We start from the raw sequence: 25230 nt of genomic DNA on the forward strand, positions 1-25230 counted from the left end.
GGACCATCTTCTGTGGCTCTGATTTTCCCTCTGGGAGTTCTCCCCTATCCATCTTCCTTTATAGCCGTATCTAAATTGGGCCTGGGGGAGTGTGCCCTCCTTGGGAACATGATGCTCTTATAGTTTGAGGGATTGAAAGTTGTTTTGAAGTTTAGCAGTCACACATTTTCTGCAAGCAGACTGGTGGCTTCTTTGGCAATATAATCTTTTTTAAATGTGTTAGGTTTCTAATCTATTTGCTTTTAGTCAGTTGCACTTGCAAGTACCCATATAAAAAGGTGTTTTCTTGACTTAGTTCCCAAATCTGCCTTATTTCCCAAGTCTGCCTTATTTCCCCCATACCCTGCTCTCTAATTTAATGATTTAAACTAATCTAAACAATAGACTTGAGTGAAAATGTTGTACTCTTAATCTCATTTCTGCTGCATAGTTGAGTCAATTTGTTTAACTCAGAAACACTTGGCCTTTGATAACTGGAGATCTTACCCAGTCTTGTCTCTTACTATTTGGGATGTAGAAGCAGTCAATTTTCAGTGTTATGGAGTCCTTGCTTTTTGAAAAATATATATCTTTATTGATTTCAGAGAGAGGAAGTGGGGGAGAGAGAGAGACAGAAACATCAATGATGAGAGAGTCATTGATCAGCTGCCTCCCACACGCCCCCAGGCCAGCAACCTGGGCATGTGCCCTGACCAGGAATTGAACCTTGATCTCCTGGATCCTAGGTCAATGCTCAACTGCTGAGCCACACCCTGCCGGGCTATAGAGTCCTCATTTTAACCTCTTTGATCTCTACTTGAAAACCAGCCAGTTTCTACCTGAGCTCATATCTTTATTGTAAAACTCTACACCATGCAGTCAAGAATAATCGACTCAGACTATCACTCTAGCTCTTTTTGGGTTGTCTTGCTCTTTTGGGAACTTCCAAGATGCTTTGAGAAATGCACCATAGAACCATCTTCATAGCAGAAGAAAGGGGAAAGCATTTATCCTTTGGATCTTGTCTCTCACCTCTCAGGAGTGGCCTCATGAGCCTTGATTCTCTAGAAATTGTGTATAGTGTATTCATAAATACTGAGTGGAGCCCAACGTACATTTCAGCCACAGTGGCAGAGAAGCACTGGGGAGGGAAGAAGGAGGTATAGAGGGAAGCACTGTCACCTTGCATCTGCACAAAGATAGAACAGGCGTTTGAGGACGCATTTTGATGGTACAGAACAAAGGCAAATTCACATCCAGAGTAGGGATAAATTCCAGTGGGAATGCATCATCGCCTTCTTCAGGGTGGAAGGATTATGAAATCATCAGTTGCCATAACCTGCCAAATTGAGGGTTCAGTATAGGTCTCTGCTATTGCTGGGAGGTGTGGCGTTCCGTATTGGCAGAACTTTGATGGATAGCTGTAGGGAGAGGGAGTCCATTCTGTGGCACCCATGCATTGAGCCATCCTTTCACCATAGTTACTCTCTTCATGCTCATGGCATAGCATGGTTGGCCTCCACTGGGTAGATCACGAATCTACTTAATTGTTAAGGGCCTACTCTGGTGGGTACTCTCAACTAGGCATTAACATTAATATAAATATCTGCCTATTTTGTGCCATTACTATGACTCCTTTCACATGCTTCTTCACATGATTCCCTTGTCTACAATCCTCTAAGTTTACTCCTTGCATCTCTCTTTACTACTGTCCATCAGTCTTAACTTCTATCCTCTTCTTTCCCCACAAAGTGAACAATTGACTGCTCAGCTCTGGCCAAGTAGCTCAGCTAGTTGGATTGCTGTCCTGTCCCTTACACCAAAAGTTTGCAGGTTTGTTCCCAGTCAGGGCACATACCTGGTTGTGGATTCGATACCCAGTTGGGATATTTTTTTCTATCAATAAAGAAAATATCCTCAGCTGAGGATTAAAAAAAAAACAGAGTACTACTCATGCTCTGCTTGTGGGGAGGATTTCCCTTCACCATTGTCCTCTAAAGCCACCTCCCATGGATTTGTTCTGTGGCAGCTGCCCATTTACAGTTAGCACTGATACAGTCTATTCACTTTTCTGGGAACCAATGACTTAGTGGATTTGATGATATCCAGTAGCATGTTAGGAGTTATATTCCAAATGGCAAATGGTCCTCTACTGCAGATGGCATAGCCCTGTTCCAGAATTCGAGGAGCCTGAGATATAACTCTCCTATATGAGCATGACAGAGACTCCTCATTCATCCAGAGAGTGTGAATGAGATTAAGTATATAAAGTGCCTGTTACATAGCAAATGTTCTATACATTTTAATTGCCTGTCTTTATAAATAGTTGTTTTGGGTTCTGGAGTGAGGACCAGACCTTTGGGTTTCTTTTTCTAATGTCTCACTAAGCCAGCTGGTTCCATAACTCTATTAGAAAAAATCATTTCATTCTTAATTAAGAACCTGATGAGCACAAAGACAACCCCAAAATATTGAGAAGATGGACATTAAATTTTTGGTTCTCAAACCTGTTCACACTCAGAAATATCTAGAGAGTTTGTTTAAAACATATATATTTGGCCCTTACCTCAGTTATTGTAATTCAGTGGGCCTACGTGGAGCTCAGAACTCTATATTAAAACACAGACACACACACACACCACCCCAGGTGGTTCTGATTTCAACCAAGCTTGGGAACCATTGCTCTAATCCACATGTGGGAAACACCCAGTCACTGGCCCGAGGTCCCAGAGCCTCTTTTCACTCACACCTCTCAGGGAATGAAAAACGTGTGTGCTGAGAAAGGCAAGGTTAATACTGTACAGCTCTCAAGGTGGCCTGCTTTACCCCAGTGCCTAAAAACAGTTGGTACACATTAGCCACTCAATAAATAGTGAATGAATGAACGAATGAACCAGCATCCCCAATGTCTATTATATCTTGATAGCAGTACTGTCTTCTGAACACCATTGTTTTTCTTTCCTTTATTAGAACTTTCCTAATAATACAACTTCCCTATTAAGAGCCTCACTCATTTGTGTTTCCACTTAGGCTGGAATTCTCAATTCAAATATTTGAGCAAAGGAATCAGGAATTAACAAGACCAAGCTGCTACTGCCTACTTTAATAAAAACATTTCAAGCCCCTTATATTTTCTAACAATTTTCCTCTTTATAGATCAACTTTCAAAAAGTCTGAGTAGTAGGAAACTTTTATAGTTGGTCCTTGGGTGGTATCAATACATAAATAAGTAATTGATCCTAATGTATATTTGCTCTTAAATGTGTATATATCCTTAACAAACTATAAAATATGGCCAGCTCTATCTGTTAATAATAAGGATGAAAGAAGATTGTCCCCAAAAGATTTGCAAAACTAGTTTACTCTTGTGAAATGTTAATATAAAAATTTCTAAAGATGTATATAGTCTTTTAAGAAGCTTAAGAAAAGAGCCCTTGTGGTTAGTACCTATTTCTATCACTTAATTTCTTTTTATAGCCATATTTCTCTCCCATCTCTTTATTAAGGCCTCACCTTAGATATCAGGACTACTAGTAAGACTGTTTTATTTATCTTGTCCGCATTCAATGGATAGATTATTTGGCCGCATTTCATCTTCCCTTGCAACATTTCATATGTCTATTCCCAGTGAAGGTCTTGATTTAAAAATAACATTCCATTAGTGAATATTTTTAGAGAAAGCTCTTTAAATACATCTATATATATGGAGGTGCATAGTATATAGTTTTATACATTTTTTTCTAAACTACATAAAAATTTTAACTTATTTTTAGCAAAATAATTTAAAGATTGTGCAAAAATTTATTAATAAAGGCTCAAACTCACTTTTGTAAATTCTTGTTTTAATTTTTATTGTTACCTGATCACTGGCTGTCTGAGAAAGGAAGATTATAGACTATAAATAAAACAGCTAAGTGAATTGTAAAAGACTTTTCCATTGCAAAAATATCTCTCTCTCTCTCTCTCTCTCTCTCTCTCTCTCTCTCTCTCTCTCTCTCACACACACACACACACACACACACACACACACACACACACATATGCCACCTTCCCTTATAGCCAATTCATACAGGTTAGTATTCCAGGAGCTTTGTGTTAAATTTTGACTTTAAATAAATCACTTCATCTAGCCAAAACCACTGACTTTTTCTTGGTTTCTACACAAAACTTTAATTCAAGTCCAGTATTCTTCAAATTCAGTCCAGGTGCTAAAAAAGTCTCTTGATTTTCCAAGGAACAGTCAACAGAATTTCTCTGCTCTGTACTCATATTTATAACATAGCCTCTAAATAGTCCAGCATTCTGTATTTTCTGAATTAAAGTGGCTCCATGGTGAATTTGTAGTTCATCAAATTCATAGACACTCACTTATAAATGTATGTTTTTCCTTTTAGAAATTAGTGATTATTCCTTTAGGATCTTGTTTTTCATTATTCGAAAACTCTTTTGAATTCTTTAAAGAATAAGCATGTGTGTTATAAGTTAGCAATACAGAGAATAATAATAATAATAAAAATGCATTTCTTTAGAATGATTTAGTTACCACCCAATGTAAAAATTCAGATCCATGGTAAATTCTGTAACTTTTTGCTTTTATGTTATTTAATTTATAGACTTAGGGATCTGGATATTTCTTTGGGTTTGGGCCTTGGGGATAAATTAATGTGTTTGACCTTTATTTGCTTTCAAACCTAAAATATAAACAGGGCCTCTTCCTCCTCCCTTCTTCTTCAGCTTCACTCCCGAATTTGGTAAAAACTATGATCAGCAACAATTACTCTAATAATCAGATGCCATGTTTGAAAGTGTTAATAGATTTTATTAGAGATCAAAGCCCTAGGGACGAAATATGGCACCAGCATGTCTGGATTCAAATAATTTCTTCTCTTCTACAACATAAGTAACTAAACAAGTGACTCACTCTCTTTGCCTCAATTTTGTGTTTTTGAAAGAGAAAATATAATAATCAGTCTTAACCCAGAATGCTGGTACAAAGATTATATCAGTTAATTTATGTAAAGAAATAGCTAGAACATAGTAATATTCAGTAAATAGAAACTATTACTAGAGGTTTTTAGGGATTTTGGAAAAGCATGCAAATTAATTTTTGCATAATTATGATATCATACAGGTAGTGTCGGAGACAGACTCATTTCTGAAACACACAAGGTGTCATATTTTCTCAGGATGAGTGACTCTTAAATATATTTTTGAATGATGTTAGGGTAGATGAACTTGGACAACTGGTTTTAGACTTTAATGTGTTTCATAATAAAGTAGTTCCCAGTAATAATGCAGATTCTGACATAGTGGTTATGGAATGGGGCCTGAGATTTGCATTTCTAATGAGTTCCCAGGTGATGCTAATGCTGTTGGTCCAGGAATCACACTTTGAATAGTGTAGACCCTAGATAACCTCTTAAGTCCTTTTAAGATGTATCAAATAATTTATATATCTGTCTGCTACTGAGAAATCAAACTACCTAATCAATCTGATGCATGGTGTCAATCTAGTAACCTGTTTTTATGGGCACCAGGTGTCTTGGTGTCATAAAAGAGTTCAAGTTTGTTCTTGTAATTTCCTAAAGCTCTCCTTGAGATAGTGGCTTAGAGCAGGTCTGAAGTGAAACTTGGGCATTTGCATTTCTAACAAGTTCCCAGGTGTTGCAAATACTGTTTTTCCAGATACCATACTTTGAGAACCACTAGCTTAGAGAACTCATTGATTCTTTCCTGAAATCAGCCTGAGTTTAGTAAAGTTCTCTTACAAGCACCTACTTCTGTGCCTCATTGAAGAAGTTTCAACATTGGTTGTTTTGAGATATTGTGATTTATAAAAGAAAAATATATTTGGTTTTCCACCCTATTTCTGGCACAGAGTTTCTATATTTCCCGGAATAAGGGTTTCTTTGGAAACCTCTTAGGTGACCTTTGGAAAGCTCTTGGGTAACCTAAGAATGGAGGTTGGTTGCCAGGGGACCCACTAAGTGATTAGAGGGAATTTTCAGTACCCACCCCTCAACCTCCAGGGATGAGGAGTGCCTGGAGTTTGAATCAATGGGCAATGATTTAATCAACCATCCCTATGTAATAAGCCTCCATAAAAACCCAAAACGAATACGTTCAGAGAACTTTCTGGTAGGTGAACAGGTGGAGGTGCTAGGAGAGTGGCTTGCGTGGAGAAAACATAGAAGCTCCTTGCCCTTTTCACTTACCTTGCCCTATACATCTCTTCAGTCCGGCTGTTCATGAGTTATATCCTTTCATAATAAGCTGGTGATCTGGTAAGTAAAATGCTTTTTTGAGTTCTGTGAGCCATTGTAACAAATTAATCAAACTCAAGAAGAAGTTCATGAAAACCTCTAATTTATAGCCAGTCGGTCAGAAGTACAGATAACTTGGACATGCAATTGGCATCCTGAGTTGGAAGGGTTGTTGGAAACACTGATTTATAGCCAGCTGGTCAGAAGTACAAGTAACAACCTGACATTGCGACTGGGGTTTTGGGGGGTGTGGGGGAAGCAGTCTTGTAGGACTGAACCCTTAACCTGTGGAATATGGTGTTACCTCTGGGTATGTAGTGTCAGGATTGAATTGAATTGTAGGACACCAGGTGGTATCTCTAAAATTGTTTGTTATGGGGGAACCCCCTCTCCCCACACACACACATTGGAATTGGTCTCAGAACACCAAAAGAGATACCATCCCCAGAATCATGATTCTTAAATGTGTTTCAATTTGCTTACCATGTCAGTGGAGCAAAAGATCTCATCACCTCCCCTTTATCCCCACACAATAAAACATCCCCAGAATCAACAGAAAGAGAGGTCCTGGTTTTGATTAAAGAATAGTGAGGTGATGTCTGCTTTCTGTTAAGTATAAATAAATTATTAATATATCCCAGATGCATTAGTACCAAGGTTGTCATGTTATAAACATGAAAAAAGTAAAATGGATCACTGGGAGAACTCTAGTTGTCCCCACAATTTTACTGTCCACATGGATAATCAGTGATCTGATGGATAAAAGTCAGGTGTCAGAAAACAAAACAGTGTCATCACTGGAGCTTCATCATGCAACACACAGTATCCAGCTAGAAGTGCAGAACGGGTGCTCCATACCAACTGAAATGAGGCTCAGAGGTAAAAGACAACCAAAGGGCGGGGGGGGGGGGGGGTCAGCTAGATAAGGTTACTTGTTTGAACCTCTGAAATGAAACCTGAATGTATTGGAGCAAATCTTATTTTTCATGCTAACTTTTGCAACTTTAAAGAACATTTTGTCTTGGCAGTTGGCATCTCATCAGAACTTCACACATAGGAAAATCTCAGAACCCCTAAATTCCCCCCCCCTCCATGTTTGCCTAACCTCCCAAGGACAGCAGTCAGATTCCCTTACCAGATTAGACTACAAGGAATGGTCTAACCTCTCTGGTGGTATAGTTGGGGCTATCCTGGAAGTCACCAGTCTTTAGAAGAGAGAGGCACAGTCTGTAGATGTTCTTCAGGGCATTTAGCTTTTGTTTGAAACTACTTCTTTTGGAAAGCAGTGACTATCAGGTGTTAGGACTCTTTGAGCATATTAGCACCTGTCTCAGAGACCCTTCAGAAAGAATGAATGACTAAAAGCCAGAAGCAGATCTTTAAAACACAGATTCATATTAATGGTATCAAGAGTAGGACAGATTCCTGAAAATAATCCTACCATTTGAAAAACTGCAAGAAAGGTTTTAATGGATTTGCTTGCAAACTCATCTCAACATTGCAAAATAATAACATGGAAGAAACTGAAGCTATATAAGATATCATATCCTTCAATTGAAGGTTTAATAAAAACATAAAGATATTGTTTGCCAGTTTAGAGTTATACCCTGGCTATGAATGCTAGCTTACTTGTCTTTTGTTGACTCAGAGTCCTGTGACTTACTTGAATGCTACATGTTCAACACTATTATATTGATTTTATATGTTTTGATTAATTTCATTTTCACAAGCAATATGTGAATATGAAGTAGGTGCTCCCCCCGCCCCCTAAAGAGGGAACTGGAACACTTAGAAGTTAGTAACTTGTCCAAGGTCACACAGAAGGCAATAGATGCAGAATTTAAACAAGGCAGTTTGGGGCACCAGAAGCTGTGATTTTTAACAACGATAATGTACTCCTCTCATCTAATGATTTGAAATTTATAATTGCCAATTTATTTTAAATGTTACATCTTCCAGGGAATATGTATGTGTATAATAAAAGAATCCTTGAAAATATGTGTTTGACAGAAGACAACATGTTGTAATATAAAAAAACAAAACCTGCCCTGGTCAGGTTGCCCAGTAGGTTGAAGCATCGCCCCGTACATCAAAAGGTTGTGGGTTCAATTCCCGATCAGGGCACATACCTAGGTTTCAGGTTCCATCCTCAGATGGGGCAAGTGAGGGAGGCAACCAGTCAATGGCTGTCTTTCTCTCTCCCCCTCTCTCTCAAAAAATCAATAAGAACATATCCTGGGGTGATATGCAAGAGCCTAGGAAATGAGTTTGATCTCTAAATACACTAGGTGGTACATAGGAAATCAGTTACCCCTACCCTAGACCCTAGAACACAGGTTTTTTGCATGTTAAATTTTGGTAATAATTTAACAAAAATAGGCTATCTGTAATGTTAGTTGTGCCCTAATATGCTTGGCACGAGATTAGGCACGAGATTAGGTGGCTAAAGATACACTCGAGGCCAGTACATTTTCAACAAACCTCCACACTGACTGTGTATAGGGCCAGCTCTGGAGTAGATTTTTTTTTTTTTCATGCCAAAAGACCAGTAGTCTGCCAAGAACTTTTCCTTCATATGATTATACCAAAATTTTAAGAAGGCCTATATCAGTTCTTTCATTGCCCTTGGAAAAATATTCATTCTTTCAGAAATCTAAACTGAGATTGAGGGTAAGAGGCTTTTCTCTGTTGCTGGATTACCTTTTATTGCTTTGTTTTTCAAATTCTAAATAGTTTTATAAGTAACATGTCCCAGACTCACTAAATAATCATAGTAGGGCATGTGTCTTTGCTTCTACCACTTACATGTTTAAATCTATAAAATGGCATATTTTTAAGTAAGGGACATGAAAATTTCCACTTAAGGCATACTCAAAATATGATGTGGAACTTTTGCTATATACAAAACCAATAAGTTGGCCATTATTTGCCACTTTGAGCAGGCACTATTCTGTGTGTGTGTGAAAGAGTTTCAGTGAATATTTTTGTCTGTTGGCTTTTGTTTTTATAAGTACTTGTGTATAAGGAATCATTAGCTGTTTTAACTTGGTTAATTTTAAATCAGATTTCAGGGAGAAACCCAGCTTCCTCTTACCTCTCTGAAGAGTGGCACCTGATCTGGTCGCACCATCCACCTTCACTGGCTTAGATTCCAATCAGACCCTCTAAGGGATAACCTGGCAGGTTTCTCCAGGACATTTCAAAATTCAACACTCCCTCAAGGGAAGAGACATGGGGGAGGGGGAATATCCCCTAAAGACGCAGCCCATTCCAATGGAGACAAACGCTGGCTTTAGTTTCACCACTAGGTTTACTTGTGCACAAAAGTTCCCAATAAAATCCAGCTGGTTTAAATTTTGTCTGCAGACCTGAAACCCAGCAAATTTGGCTTGGCTTCCTATTTTGCAGAAAATGCTTCACACGACTGTAATCTGGAAATACTGCAATGTACAAACCCTCAATAGAAACAACAGGAGAACAGCTGTCTCCTACCTTCACTTTCTCCCAACTCTACCCTTAAAGGCTTAGGTGTTGTTAAGGGAGGGGAAAGAGTCTGCCACTGAGCATGAAAGATGGTATGAATCATCCATGACTACCTTTGTTGTTCGCTCTGAGCCAAAAAGAAAAGATTAAAGACTTGCCATTGATGAGTGAGACAACTCACATTTTGGAATCACTAAAGAAGGAAGGAGCATTTAAGATCATGGAAGGAAATAAAACAACAAAACAATACTGTTACAATTCGAACAATAATAGGCTTCAGTCTGTGAAAGCATAGTGTTATCTTTTCCATTTTCCACCCTTATGCTTTCACTGGCTTCATACAATCCCCTTGTTGCCTATAATTGGGGCTGGAGTTGGTGCCAAAGCTGCATAAAATAAGCAGCCTTCCCTTTATACTTTCTGTGCATCATGATTGTGTATGTGAAGTCATAAAAATCATTTATTATGAGCATGTGTATTCCTGGCTTAAAGAGCCAAGTATTCTTGTGACAACAATATAATAGCATCAGATGTATTCCCATAAAACACCATATGTGGGCACTTAATAGTTATTGCTCTGGCACCTACATGCTGGGATATCATTTTAAAGGGGGGACTCCTTAGAAAAAAAAATAACATTTGGTACTTAGAAAATAAAATGAGATAGTGAACAAGGATTAGAGGTTTGTTAAGAACCCACTGATAATGTCAGTTGTTTATCTCCCAATAGTATCAGATTGTCTCAAACCATCTTCTAGAGTTCTTTGCATGGGTTCAAGGAAACGCTTTACAGTGTTGCAAACATCAGTAAATAGTCTCTCAATCTCAAAGTTTTAAGAATGATCTAATATCACGTGGCTATCTAGTAAAGCGTAAGAATGGGCACAACCTAATTTTTATTCTTCTCACCTATTACTCTATGGAAAGCATTTACTTGGCCCCCGTGGTACCAATCACAGTAAAGAAATTTGTTTTCAAATTAGATAAAAGAGCCCAGAGCGGGTGCTCTGTGGGGTAGAGGGAGTGCTTGATGATGTTTTGAAACTGTGTCTCTGTGACAGAGATGATGCCTCATTCTCTCTCTTCCTCCAGCGTCCAGCTTAGAGTGGAAAGGCTTCCTTTGGTTGCCACTGAGGCTGGAAACTCAGAATTCCCAATTCCCAGTATGCTTTGCATTTGCCAGAACTCTGGGACTGATGGTACATTATTATGTTAGCCCCTGCATTAGGTGGCCAGACAGCCACTGTCAGTACAAAACAGGGACTTTCAAAACAACTCAACTGCAGAAAGGCCGGAACTCACTAGCTCATGATTGTATGTCCATTTCAGTTGAGAGTCAAGGCAATATGAAAGGTGGGAAACCATAGAAATCAGATTTCAGGGCTTTCTTCAAAGGGCAACTTATCTTAGTGATATACTGCTGTGTGTCACTGGGGTCTGTGTAGGAAGATGCTGCTGTTGATGTTTTAAGTTTCCATGCCAGCCATGAGTCACTACCTGCATCTCTATTCACTCCCTCTTCCTGGTGTAACAGACAGCCTGCAACCTACAATGGCATTTTGTCTAAAGTACATATGGTAGTTATTACATTGAAAATGTACACTAAGCATATGTCTACAACCCTAATTGTGCCTTCCAACACTTCTACACGGCTGCTTCGACCCAGTCCATTCCCCTCACTGTTCTTTGGCCCAAACTTCCATTCCAGCACCCCTCCTCTACAATGGAAATATTGTTGCTTTTAATTGTTTTTGTTCTTTTAATACTGCCAGGTAGCTGAAAGGAAAATTTTGAAGTGGAAAGATCTCTTACTGATCCAAATAAATTTTTCTCTAATTGGTAAAACTGGCTCAAGAGTCACTATCCCTACATCTGGTTATTCTCTACCAGTTGCTGATTTTTTTTTTCAAAAGCCTTTATCTATTAAACAGAAGTCCCTGACCTCTTCTTCTCTCTTTCTCATTAAGAACTTGTATTCCATTAGCCTTTAATGTGGTTTCAAATCTGGTTTCTCTCTCTTTCGCCTCCAACATCATGAATTTTCCACACTCTACCAATGGTTCTCCATCACACCCAGGCATTGAAAGTGTCTAGACAGCTTTGTGAAATTATGAATGTCCAGTACTTTACCCCCACTTATCCCTTGACCTATTAAATCAAAACCTATAGGGGTAAGTCCTAGGAATGTTCCATTTTTAATGCTGCATAGTAAAATACTGACATGCAACCACAATCAAATATACTTTTCTAGCTTAAAAAAAATATAGCTTCTATTGCATGTTTATCTTCTACAAGATATTTTATGTTTTGTCTCATTTAATCCTCACATTGAGCCAATAAAATTTATTATCATCGTTTAATATAATGGAAAACTCGGGTACAGAAGACTTGTTCTGTTAAAGGTTTTGTTTCTAATCCTCATTATGCCTTCATGGGTTTATTTAAAGTGACAAAACGCATGGAAAATTCATATTTACAATGGCCTAATATATTGTATTGTAAAGCAACCTAAAGGTGTTTATGAATAAAAGTAATGTGGCCCTAATTGATTGGGTATAATTAAATCCCAGTAGAAAAAATGATGTTGCATCTCATACTTACTTTTGATAATAAAGTGAATTAAAGCTAACAGTTATAAGGAGAGACAGCAATGAATGTGTATCCCACTGCCCAGTATTTTCCTCAAAAGGGGGAGAGCATTGCTATCACCTTTCCCCAAAGAGAGAGACTTTCTCACCTTTAACTTTCTTTCACTTTTTTCTTCTTGGCCTCTACCTACAATTCAGTTGACATAAATAAGAGAGAAAAGGAAAGAGAGCTAATATATATTAAGCACTTATCGTATGTCAGCAGTTTTCCTTTGTGGTACATTATTATCTCTGAGTTAGGCTGCTGCTGCTGAGTTACCCAGTTCCACACTCTCCAAGCTTCAGGCTTGATTTCTAGGTCAGGGGCCTTTTAGGCAGCTGAGGGGTGACCCACTTCTAGACATGGCTAAGGTTCTGCAACCCATTTCTACTTTTTTTAAAAAATATATCTTTATTGATTTCAGAGAAAGGAAAGGAGAGGGAGAGAGAGAGAGAGAAACATCAATGACGATAGAGTCATTGATCGAGCCCGCAACCCGGGCATGTGCCCTGACCGGGAATTGAACCCCGATCGCCTGGATCCCAGGTCAAAGCTCAACCACAGAGCCACTCCCGGCCGGGCTGCAACCTATTTCTAGACTCAGGCTAAAGACATCACCACTATTGGGAATATGCCATTTTTATGGGAGAGAGTTTTAAAAATGCAATAAAATTGTTCTTAAGCTTTTGCTTGAACATAACATAGATCATTGCTGATCACATTTTTGATAACTCAAGGCAAGTTCAAGCCTGATGTCAGTGGGGCAGTAAACATACTACTCCCACAAAAATTGGTGCTTTAGGTCATATGGCATCAGGCGGTGGGTATATAATCGTTACAGTGAAAGAAGAGTGAATCCTTGTGCAAAATCATGCAATCAATCTTAATTCCCCTTCTCCATATGAGAACCATGAGACCCAGAGGTTGAACTAGCTTGTCCAAGGCTAATGAATGACAAAGCTAAGATCCTGGTGGAGTTCTTTCTGATTCTAAAGACAGGTTGAGAAGGGGGGAGGACGTTGTGGTTCTCTCCTCTATTAGTCTTTCATCTTTCATGCCAAAGCTATTCTAAAACATCATGTTTCCTCAAGAACCTGACTTATCTTTAACTCTGCATATTCAATATCAAATAAAATTCTATATAATATTTATTAATGACATAATTTATTGAGCACTTATTTGGTGCCAAACATCGTTCCAAAATCTCTTTTTATATTGTCATTTGTATTTCATTTTTAACATTTTCTGGTAGGCATTATCCCATTTTAAAGATAAGGGAACAGAGTCTCAGTGAGTGGCCTAAAATGCCAGAGCTGGAGTGAGGCAGAGCCAGTTTTAATCCATTTTTGATTCACATGCCTGTACCATTCTGCTGTCCAACAAAAGCCTCTCTGTTTTAAATATATCCTTACACTTGCTCTGTCCTCTGCCCCAGCGTCCACTACCTATTTTTGTTTTCATCTTCTCACACCTAAACTGCTTACTGTAGCTTCTAGTTCGAGCTCCCCACTGAACCAGCCTGTCTACCATGACTAGGCTAATTCTCGAGCTGCGCCTTCATCAAGTTATTTCTGTGTGCAAAAGATAGCTCTCGCTCCCCTTGGATCCTGCTTTCCTCCTTCTCACATCTCAGCTCCTTCACCTGATTTCCAAGACACCCAGAATATCAGCCTTATTTCCCACCATTCCTCAAATGTGTCCCTTTTCCCTAGTTCTCCCTCATTTATTCCCACCTCACTTTACTCACATTAGGCCCCTTATCCGAAACTCAATTGAGAACTTCATGAGAGCAGGGTCATGTATTATCCTACAAATATACCCCATGTTGGTTGTCATAGTGCTACCTTTGAGGTGGGAAGTAATTACTTAACTGGAACATCTGTATTTGGGTCCAAGTAGGGTGGTTTCTGCCGCATGGTCCTGGAGACATTTATAGGTGACTAGGTATAAATGATCCATGAACTCCTTCTAGTTCTGCTAGAATAGGTCACCAAAGTAGAGGGAAAATTCTAAGTTCACAATATCCCGTGAGGACAAGTTAAGACATTGAAGAATGGAAGATTAACTGGCAGCAAACGAAGAATTAATGTTGCATCACGCCAGCCTCCCCAAGGGGCAATAGGAGTAGCATTTGTGAAGTTAGCAATCTCCCAAACCACAGGGTGAAAAATTTGACTCCCAGGAACAGAGAACAAGAAAAATTGTAGTCAGGTTCTTGTGAATATGTGTGCTTAGTAAAGGAAAGTGTTACAGATTAATGCCTACATGTATCGTATTTTCTGACTTTCTGTTGATTAAGGTGAGAATCCTCAATAAATATCTTATGCTCACCCAAAATATATAAATATTTGTCTATCAACCACATATACCCCTGTTTTCTAAGATTTTTTTTAATGGATTCCCAGATATATTACCTGGAGAAAATAAATTTAGGTAAAGCATGCCCCTCTATCAGAGTAAAAAAATATATAAACTAAACAAAACAAGAAACTAGAAAACTCTTGCAGCAAGAAAATGTATGTAACTTATTTTGTTTAATGTAGAATTTTAAAAATCATTCACTTATGGGATCTTTTATTTGTCTAACACTTAAAAGAATTCCATAGAACCAGTATTTTATGGGACACAGTTTAGAAAATTTTGCCTCTTTTAACAAACTTTGAATTTACTGTGTCCATTTAGATATCTCCTAATCCAATGATGAAGATGCTTACTCTTTGCCCATCAGTAAACAAACGAGACTCTTAGAATTAATGACCAGGAAAAAAAGTCTCTTAACATTTTTTTTGTGTGTGTGGATTGGGAAACTATGTGCATTGCTGCTGAGACACTGAATTTATATTTTAAGAAATGGTGATAATATGTGAAAATTATGTAATTGATGTGACAACCATTGATGCCAAAGATGAGAAAGGCCAGTAAATAATATATATTACACAGTGTATGTCACTATACAGTTCCAGATGTGCTATTTCAAGTGTGAAAGTTGCTAATATGTACTTTTCGGCCATTAGATAATTGCATGGGCAAGGCATTGCAGTAGCCGTATTATGCTGTAAATTAAATAGATGTGGTGTCAATTCTCAAGAAGGTTGCTTTGTAAGGAGAATTAACTACATATATCATACTTTCATGTTCAGCTTTTTTCCTGAATATTTGCAAATTTACGTACAAGAAAGAGAGTTTCTGAAGTGTCTTATCATTCCAAGTGACTATGAAGGCTTTCCAAAATGTATCCCTTTATTTTATTTCTCTCTCCTTTCCCTGGTGTTTTTAATCACCCTTGAAAAAACTGTGTAAGCCAGCCGGGTTAAAGTCTTACACATTTCCAAAAGGGTAGACAATAGTAAATCATTCCATTCCAAATGGAGACATCAGAAAGCTATCTAGACAATTAATGTTATTGTCACATATGCTTTTTCGGAAAAATTCTATGTTAAAAAACCTTCATATATGAAAACATAAACTTATGAAATTGATAAAATATGGTGTAAAATATTCCAATTTTTATCTTACATTTATCTTATTCCCAGCTCTCCAAGTGCTTGCAAAATATAATTCAAGGTAAAAATGACTTCAGTTTTGGGAATACATTTTTTTCTATTAAACTCATTCCAGACATAGGCAGTTTTAAACAGTGGGGTTATTTTTATTTAATACTCAGGTTGTACCAATGTAGACACAGATTACAGTAACCAAAGATATAGCCAAGTCTGTTTTTAAACAGTAACACTGATCTTTTGTGAATTATTCTTTGTTTGCCCTTTGCCTGATGAATACTCTGGAAAGATTTACATATGTTCCTAACTCTACATCTGTAAGAGGAGAAAATGCTCATTTTGACATCATAGTGTAAGATGACCCACCTTAAAGAGTGCAGCATTCATGTCTTATATTTCTGTTAAATCTCAAAGTTAAAGTGGCTTAGTTGTTTGATTACATTGAAAATGATGAACATATTTCAGAGGTGTGTGCAAGTTGAAATATCCTGCAAGTGTATGTGAGGCATTTCAGATGCTTAATTAGGTTTTATGTCACCTCTTCTACTGTGAATTTCAGCAACAGAAACATATATAATCATGAACATTTGCAATCAGATACCACTATTAAGTGTTTCTTGTTGTGCAACACTATTGAATACAACCTGTTCCTATTATTTTTCAAGTGCAGTTTCTAATCTAGTTGTCTGCCACATTGAAAAAAGCTAAACGTATTTTGCTTTTTGTGTGTGGTTTCTAGGCGATATTTTATATATCATTGATAGGAGGAGAATGTGCTGCGGATCACAGCTCCACTTCTTATCAACTCTGTGATCTTGGACAAAACAACTCTTCTGAGTCTCAGATTCTTTATTAAGTTGAGCTAATAATTCCTCCTATTTGGCTAGTTCTAAAATTAAACAGTGTTTGTCAAAGTGTCTTGTAAAGCATTAACCACCATATATATAGAAGTAAAGCACTGTGTGTGTTATATGAGTATGTACATGCATCTCTCTCTTCCATTTTATGGACATACATACAAATATCTGTACAAGTATATAATTGTACAAATATACATATATACAAATATATATTTTTCCAGCAGCATCAGCATCACCCACTTCATCCCAGCCCTACTGAGTCAAAATTGGCATTTTAAGATAAACAAAATTCATATTATAATTAGAAATCATTGTGTTATGTGGTATAGTTATAGTATGATTTCCCCCCCTTCTCCATCTCCCTCTCTCTCCACAACACACACATACATGAAGCAACCAGAGAGCTAGGCAGTGATACCAAACAAGAAAGGAGATTTATCATTTTCAGTCCATAAAAGACTAATCTAGAAAAATATTTTCTATTTTAGCTAGAACTGACCATCAGTCCTAGTAGAAAGGTAGAAGGTATTATTGAATGGCTCATTCCTGGAATGGCAATGACTATTTGTCAAGAATGAGGCAGAATGGATCATTACAATGAAATTTTGAATTAGATAATCTAAGAAATGCCTGCCAATTTTGTAACTCTACTATGAAGATACACTTGTGTATTTATAGATATATACTCTAACCGGAATTCTTCTATTCCTACTTTCTATCAATATCTTTAGATCTGTTTTGTATGAGCCTAAAGCTATAGGTGACAGGTGGTGTTTTTTTAAATTCAAAGATTTTAAATGATTTCCTTCTAAAACCATAATACTTTATTGATCTAATCTAGTGTTAGTTTTATCAGAAATAGCATAATTTGCATCCCCATTGCTATTCAGTGACTATTTCTTTATTTGCAGCAACTATTAAGGAGAAGGTAGAACATTTGGGAGATTGTATTAGTGCAGTTATATATATGCTTATATATAATCACCAAACAAATCTACTAGACATGTGACCAACACTGTCATTCGGCCAAGAGTCAAGAGCAGTTGCCAGGCTTGCCAATAGATGCTCCTAGACTTAGGACGGGGTTATGTCCCAACAAACCCACCATAAAGTGAAAGTATCATAAGTTGGAAATGCATTTAATACACCTAACCTACCAAACATCATAGCTTAGCCCCGCCTACCTTAAGTGTGCTCAGAGCACTGGGCAAAACAACCTCGCCGCCACTGCCCAGGTCAGGAGCATATCATACTGCGTGTTGCTGGGCCAGGAAAAGATCAAAATTCAGAGTTCAGTTTCTACTAAACACGGATCACTTTTGCACATTCGTAAAGTCAAAACATTTTAAGGCAAACCATCATAAGCCAGGACCCTCTGGACAGTCCTTTACTAACCCTGAGCATTTTGGCTCGGGTCAAAAGGTCAAGACAAATGATCTGGAGGGCATACTTATTCATTCATGGGTTTTGGTTTTTGTTAACATATAGAAAGCTGTACATACTTGCTGTGCGCAGCTTGATGAGTTTGAAGATAAGCATGCACAATGAAACCGTCACCGTAATCTAGACCACAACCATATTTATCACCTCCGAAAGTTTCCTCCCATCCTCTTTATTTACTGTGTGTGTGTGAGAAGAACACTGAACATGAGATCTGCCCTCTCAGCCAGTTTTTAAGTGTACAGTTCAGTACTGCTAACAACAGGCGCTACAGTGTCCAGTCCACCCCCAGGACTTCATCTTGCACAACTGAAACTTTGTGCTTCCATGCCTTCAGCCATAGTCTAGAAAACAAACCTAAGACATGGTTTTATTTCCTTCAAAGCTTGTGAACTAAATAAATGAACATGCCTGACTGATGCAGATCATGATTGTTTAGGGCAACCGTATGATCGAGTTGGGTTTAGTTTTACAACATACGTTTTAGAAGCAATGGTATTATATCATTCTTTGTGCTTATATCTTGGTTTATCATAATACTAATGTATCATATTTTTCAAATTTAAAGATGCTTATATATTTTCTTTCTTTCCAATACCAATGCTTCTGAGATCCATTTTAGAAGGGGGCTTTCAGACAGCAATGATCAAGAGTCCATGATATATAAATTTTCACTCCTGATTATTAGATGAAATAATTCAAAACTCATTTTCTATTTGGGAATGTGTGTACCTTCAGATAAGATAATATTGACCAAGTTAGAAATTTCATATATTAAGGCTAATAAATAGCACCAACCCTTGGATATGCAAGGAGGTCATCCTTGAATTTTCATTCTCACCAAGATATTGCCATGGTATTCGTTCTTTTATTTAACCATGAAAAGAAAGAAAAAAATTAACAATGTCACTTGATGCAACAATAATTCAAAAACCAGCTACAATATATAATTTTAAATTATCCCATGAAAATTTTTATTTTATCAAATATTTCTAAGCAGACCCTTCTAGGTTATGTTTTAATTAAAATTTTAATTGAAGGTTTACAAATTTGCAGTTTATGATATGTCTAATTTCTGCTTCAAGTATTCTGACATTTATTTTTAAGTCATTATTTTATATGTGATCCACCACATTGTTTACATTGCATTTGCCATTTCATATAAGTTATACAAAGTAGAGTTTTAGTCTCCATCAGCCACTCCTGCACAAGGATTTTGGAAGAAAAGAATAGAAATAATCACATCTCTGTAGCTCATTTGGGGAGAATACTATTTAAATTTGTTCTTAATGTACGGCTGAAATTAATCTTGATTTCCCGTCAAATGTACAGGGATTTTACAGTATAGTTCAGAATAGTGTTTAATTCCTCTTGGGAGTAAGTTAAGATAAACAAGTCACTGACAGTGTTTATCTATAAATATAGCAGATGGTGTGGGACTGAGGTTGGTTATTAACTCTGCCGACTTTAATTTCATGGTTATAAAACACTGTAAACCTCACTGTTTATAAAAGGCCAGGGAAGAATCTCCAATGGGCTTCAGTAGCCAAGAAACCCTCTGTAACATTAATCTCCCTAACTGATATTCGGTACCCTCCTAGGGTGCAATATTGAAGATTGTGGAGTGATTGCTAGACACTTTAAAATTTTCACTGGGATCATTAGCTAGCATTTCTGTCATTGATCTATTATAAGCTTGTTAATGAGTTCCATGTGAGTGAAATTTAGTGAATGAGATGATTCTTTCTAAACTTTGCTAGGTGAATGTTTAATAATTACTTTAGGCAGTTATACACCTAAAGGATAGTCTAATTTGTCAAAATAATACCTTTTTTCTTATGCAAAGGTAAATCATGATACCAAACTAGACCAAATGTACTTAGAGAATTTCAAAAAAAACAACAACACTGTAGCATCATTTGAATAATCAATGTACATTATATACATTAACCTTTAGGCCATGAATCTGTCTGAAATGTCACAAAATGGCACTGAATTAAAAAGAAGCAGCATAATTTATCCTTCACATTCAAAATTGGTTTCAATATAATATTTTATTATAATCACTTATTTCACTAAAAATCTGTATACAAAATTTGAATAAAATTAATTCTTCCAGAAAGTACCACCATTATAAAAGTGATATGATTTGAAATAGCTCAATTTCTCCATTTCAACTTTATAGTGAATAACAATATTTTAAACCCACAAAAGCGAAAAAATTTTTACAAGCTCTATATTACTTTAAATTCAAAAAAGGTTGATTTTTTTAATTTCTAAGCAGGTCAGACTTCTATAAATATTACATGATAACCCAATATGTGAATTAGAGATTAAAAAAGTCTTGAACTAAAAATATCTTAACTGTATTAGAGTTTATACTCCTTGAGAATGAGTTTTCTAATTACAAAGTCCTCAGTTACTTTTCTGTCACTTATATTGTGCTGCTTCTCCTGGGTCCATCCTGAGAGTTTGGGTACTAATCTAAAATAGGCTGTGTCCTGGGCTTTCTACCAATTGTCCCTAAGGTAGACCTCCAACCTTGGTTTCCAAGGAGCTGGCCTCTGAACAGCAACAGCCCTGGGTAGAGAAAGAACTAAATGGAACTGTTGGTATATTTTCTCATCTCCCCTCCTGTTCTGAGCCTACTGTCACTAGGTGTCATGTGACATATTGTCCTGCTACTTGATACACTCATTTCTGCAAAAAAACCATCTACTCATACTTGGACTTCCAGGTCTCAGAATGCATGAAGAATTATAACAGATGACAGCAAAGCCTCCCTCAAGTGAGGGCTTTATCTTGCGTTGTTGTTTTTTAATGCCTCAAAACTCACCTGGATCAACATCATCAAAGAACTTGGTTATTGGGTTATTGGTGTGCTTGGCAATATTGATGTTCAGTTGATTCAAAACTAGGGGTCATTTCACTTCAAAATTATTCATAAAAGTCACCTAAAATAGCTCTATCAATTTATTTTAAGGATTGCATCTTTTCCCCTTGTGTTTTGCAAAGTGAGGTGAAAATGTGTTTTGCAAAACATGTCATGAAGATTAGGGTCACAGAGTGGCCAAAAGGACCCCTTAAGTGAGTCAAAGATAGGTAATAATAGAAACTGTGAAGGGGTTAAAAAAGGGAAACAGAATAGGGGGAATAAGTAGAGCTGGATATTGAAATTCTGATTAGAGAGGTGAGCAGAGTGATTAGTTTCAGGACTTTCCTTGGATCTTAGGGAAATGAGATACCATTAAAAGCACATTGAAATAATCTCTCACGTAAACAAGGAATCTTTTTCAATATCCCAATGGCAGCCTAAAGTTACCGTCTTTTCACCCCTAGTCTGTATATATAACTATCTTATGAAATGTACTCTTTTTTCTAATCATGCTTTGAAAAAAAGTTTTTATAAGGAAATTATCTGATTAAAAGGTGAAAAAAAAGCTGGTACAATTTAAGAAAAATGTACCCCTTATCTATTATATTTTATTAAAATAGTATCAGAGAAATAAATTGCTCCCTTATAATATAAAGCAAATTACAACCCATGGGATAAAAATAATGCATTAATTCTAAAGGCTTTAATCGCATTTTCATTATTTTCTTTCAGATTATTCGGTTCTGTCTAATGTCAAAGGCATTGCGCTGCATAAAAGAAAACATGCAAAGGAAATAACTCTAAGTGGATTTCATTCCCCCTTCAACGGTCAGTTAAGAATCAAACCTCTGTACTATTTTTTATTATTTATTCTCTAGAAATCCAGTAATTTTTTTTTAATCTTTTGTTTCCAGGAGAAGTAATTTATGGTGTCATGGGCATGACGGTCACCTGTGGAATCCTTCTCTTGGTTATGTTCAAGCTGAGGTAACTGGATACAGTTCAGAAGGGAAGGGCTGGAGCTGAGTCAGCCCTGTTAAAGCACAGTTCACAATGGCACAGCTCACACAGGGCCTGAGAATGAAAGCTTCTCCGTTAAGACCTACTAAATCAACTTTTAATGTGGGCTGGGTCCATGGAAACGTTACTCTCAGTCATCATACGTAGGGGAAATGTGATCATAAGGGAATTTTTTACATTGCATTTTACAAGCACATACGTATTGTTCCCCCAATTAAAGTGTTATCAACCTTTTCCTTGGTTTTCTTACAGAATCCAAATTGAACGTTGCTGCCTTCCCTCTTCAACTCGCTTGCAGGATTAATCAGCTTACATAATGGACCTGCTGTGTACTTTATACAGCTTATATTTACCTAAAGATGTCCTCTTCATTCTAATTTTTTAGATGCTAATGAATTTTATTCATGTTTAATATACAATCATTAAGGCTTGTGTAATTGGAGGCATCACAGGGTATCATTAGAAAGACATGACTTCTGCCTGACATTAATTCTCTCTTTCCAAATCCTTTTTCGAAGTTGCTTTCATGGCTCAAATGCAGTAATGCCCCAGCAGGCATGTGAGATCGCAGGTTAGAGACACAGCAATCTCTAGATTTCTCAATGTCTAGGGCTTAAAAATCTTCCACTTATTTACCATTCACAAGTAGATATAAAGTGGTATGCAGTTGATTACTTCAATTTAAAAAAATAACTTCATATTTAAAAATCAGTGATGTTGATTTGCTAACTCATTATATCTATGGGTATCTTTGTATATAATTTGAATACCATAAATTTTAATGAAGAAATATATATATATGTGCATATACATTGTATATGTTATACAAACACAAAATACATGGAGCAGTAAGGTTAGGCCGAGAGAGCAGCAGAGGCAATGGACGTCTCCCAGAGGGAGACAGAGTGAGCACTGCCAGGCACCTGCAGACTGCTCCTCCAGAAACCTCGACTTCACGTCCTTGAAAAAACAGGCAGATAAAATGAAAGACTGAAGTGGGGAGGAATGTGGCAATACCAAGGGGCAGGCACATGAAGAGTGTATGCTTTTCCTACGGACATTCAATAATATTTATTTTTAATAGCAATGCCAGCTAAACATATCCGCTTGTTTAATCCAACTTCTCTAAACACTTAATTCGATGCTTACCAATACTAGTACCAAAACAAACTGTTTTCTTCCAAGGCCTTAAAAGTCATATTTGTATGAGAGGCTATTTCTTAAATTCCAAGGTAGGTTTAAAGGCTAAATAATTAGTCAGCTTCAAGAGGAAAAATAGCATTTGGAATTTATTCAACTTTCCTTTATTTACTTTAAAATATTCAAGAGCACTGTTCAGTTCCTGGGCCTGCCTAGATAGCCCGTCAAAGACATATTGTTTCAGAGAAGCACAAATGGTTTTCTAGCAAAAAAATTCATTTTAAGTGTTGTCAATCTTTATTTTTTTAGCCTCACATATAATGTATCAAGTGCATATCTGCCACACAGGCCCATGGGATTTTACAGATTATTGTTGTTCTGTTGTTCCACAGGTAAATAAGGTGATGGCCATTTAAAACTCCTGTGTATCAGCTGTAACCTTACCTCTTTCCTTCCCTGCATAAAGAGGCATATCCCTTTACTGGATGCCAATGGGAGTGTTACAGACAAAAATCTTAATTTACTCTACTATGTATTTTAAAGCAAATCATTCATATTGTTGAGTATGTTACATTTAGTTACAAATTGTTTTTCATATAATTTAAGATTGATCCTTACCTGTAATCTGAAAGGTCCACACCCAGAGTTAAGTCAATGATAGAAGTAGAAGCCACCATGGAAAGAAAGAATAAAGCAAAGCAAAAGCATTGTTAACCGCCAAACCTGCATCGCCCCACAGTTGGAGATAAATAAGCCCTTCTCCAGGAAAGAAGGCTGAATGCCACTCACCTGGTAGTCAGGTCTAATCCACCTGAACAGCTTTCTCGGGGAAAGATGAAAGCTTTTGCATTTGTTTCATGCTGAATTAAAGCAGCCCTAAATCATCAAAGAAATTTGCAGAGAAACCAATAATTTAAAACACAAATACTTGAGAAAACAAAGGACTCCTTTTCCTTTTGAAAATGATTACTTGGAAATCATAGTTAAATGCATGCTATCTCTTAGAAAGACCATAGAATATTCTACTGTAGGGTCTTCACATTCAGAAGTTGATTAATTGTCCCATCCAGGCACAGAATTCATCCAAAAATATAAGCACACATACGTTTGTAAAATCCTTAAAATGGTATATTGTTAACTTTTAGTTCTACTTTTTTTTTATATAGAACCTTCAGAATATCAAGTCAAACCAGAGATCCTTCACCAATCCAAATACCAGGAGGGAGGACTCATGGTCCATTAAGAGCCTCGGATCATTAACAACCACTTCCTCTCAAGCAAGTCTTTCTAGCCAGTCAACAGACCATCCTGTTCATCATCAATAAAGAAAATGTTAAGAAGGATTTAATGATATCGTATCATTAAGTATAATAATGTAAGGTATAATAATATGGTATGTGTTCAATTTATTTTTTCTTAAGAAAATATTTAAGTATAAATATACAGTGGTATCTTTTATGACACTAATACAGAATTACAGAATTGCCCTTGAAGACAAAAAGTGTTTTCCTAAGTTACAGCCTGCATGATTTATTTCATGATAAATTTGAATCCATAAAATGGTAATTAGTTGCATCATAATATGACATTAGCAGGGTTTTGTTGGGGTTTTTTTCTGGTCAGTTTTTACAAATTCCCATTAACATGCCAAAAGAAAAATGCTAATAAAATATCTAGTATATTTATTATTTGTTTATCTATTTTCAAATCATTAGCTAAATTATTAGCATTGACTTTAAATTCCTAAATATACTTGGTTAGAAGATTAGTCTTAAAAATTGGAAGTGATATCTTTGGATTTTTAAAATTTGAATATTGTTGAACTTTACTTTTTATCTTTATGTCTTTATTTCTTAATCATAAAGCTGTAAAGCAACTACACTGGCTGAAAAATTAGTGTATATTTCAATAATAATATATTCTATTTATGAATGTAATTTTTCCTATGCTAACTATGAACTTCTGCAATAACAAGGTAATATCATAATTGTTACTTTCTATATTGCCTCCATATTGTGACTTTTGGCTGGATTTGACATCAG

At 36.7% G+C, this 25230-nt stretch overlaps 1 protein-coding gene across 1 annotated transcript in view; it reads left to right on the plus strand.

Moving 5' to 3' along the window:
* The window catches only part of GFRAL (GDNF family receptor alpha like), a 48095-nt gene extending 23550 nt beyond the window's left edge, over positions 1-24545 (plus strand). The window contains exons 7-9 of the mRNA XM_087817138.1: positions 21761-21856; positions 21943-22015; positions 24355-24545. Of these exons, the coding sequence (XP_087673264.1) occupies positions 21761-21856; positions 21943-22015; positions 24355-24448 (263 nt within the window). The 3' untranslated portion in view covers positions 24449-24545. The remainder of the gene's footprint in view (positions 1-21760; positions 21857-21942; positions 22016-24354) is intronic.
* The last annotated feature ends 685 nt before the right edge of the window (positions 24546-25230 follow it).

The sequence above is a fragment of the Miniopterus natalensis genome, chromosome 5 (genome assembly GCF_054644295.1).
Source record: "Miniopterus natalensis isolate mMinNat1 chromosome 5, mMinNat1.hap1, whole genome shotgun sequence".
NCBI lineage: Eukaryota > Metazoa > Chordata > Mammalia > Chiroptera > Miniopteridae > Miniopterus > Miniopterus natalensis.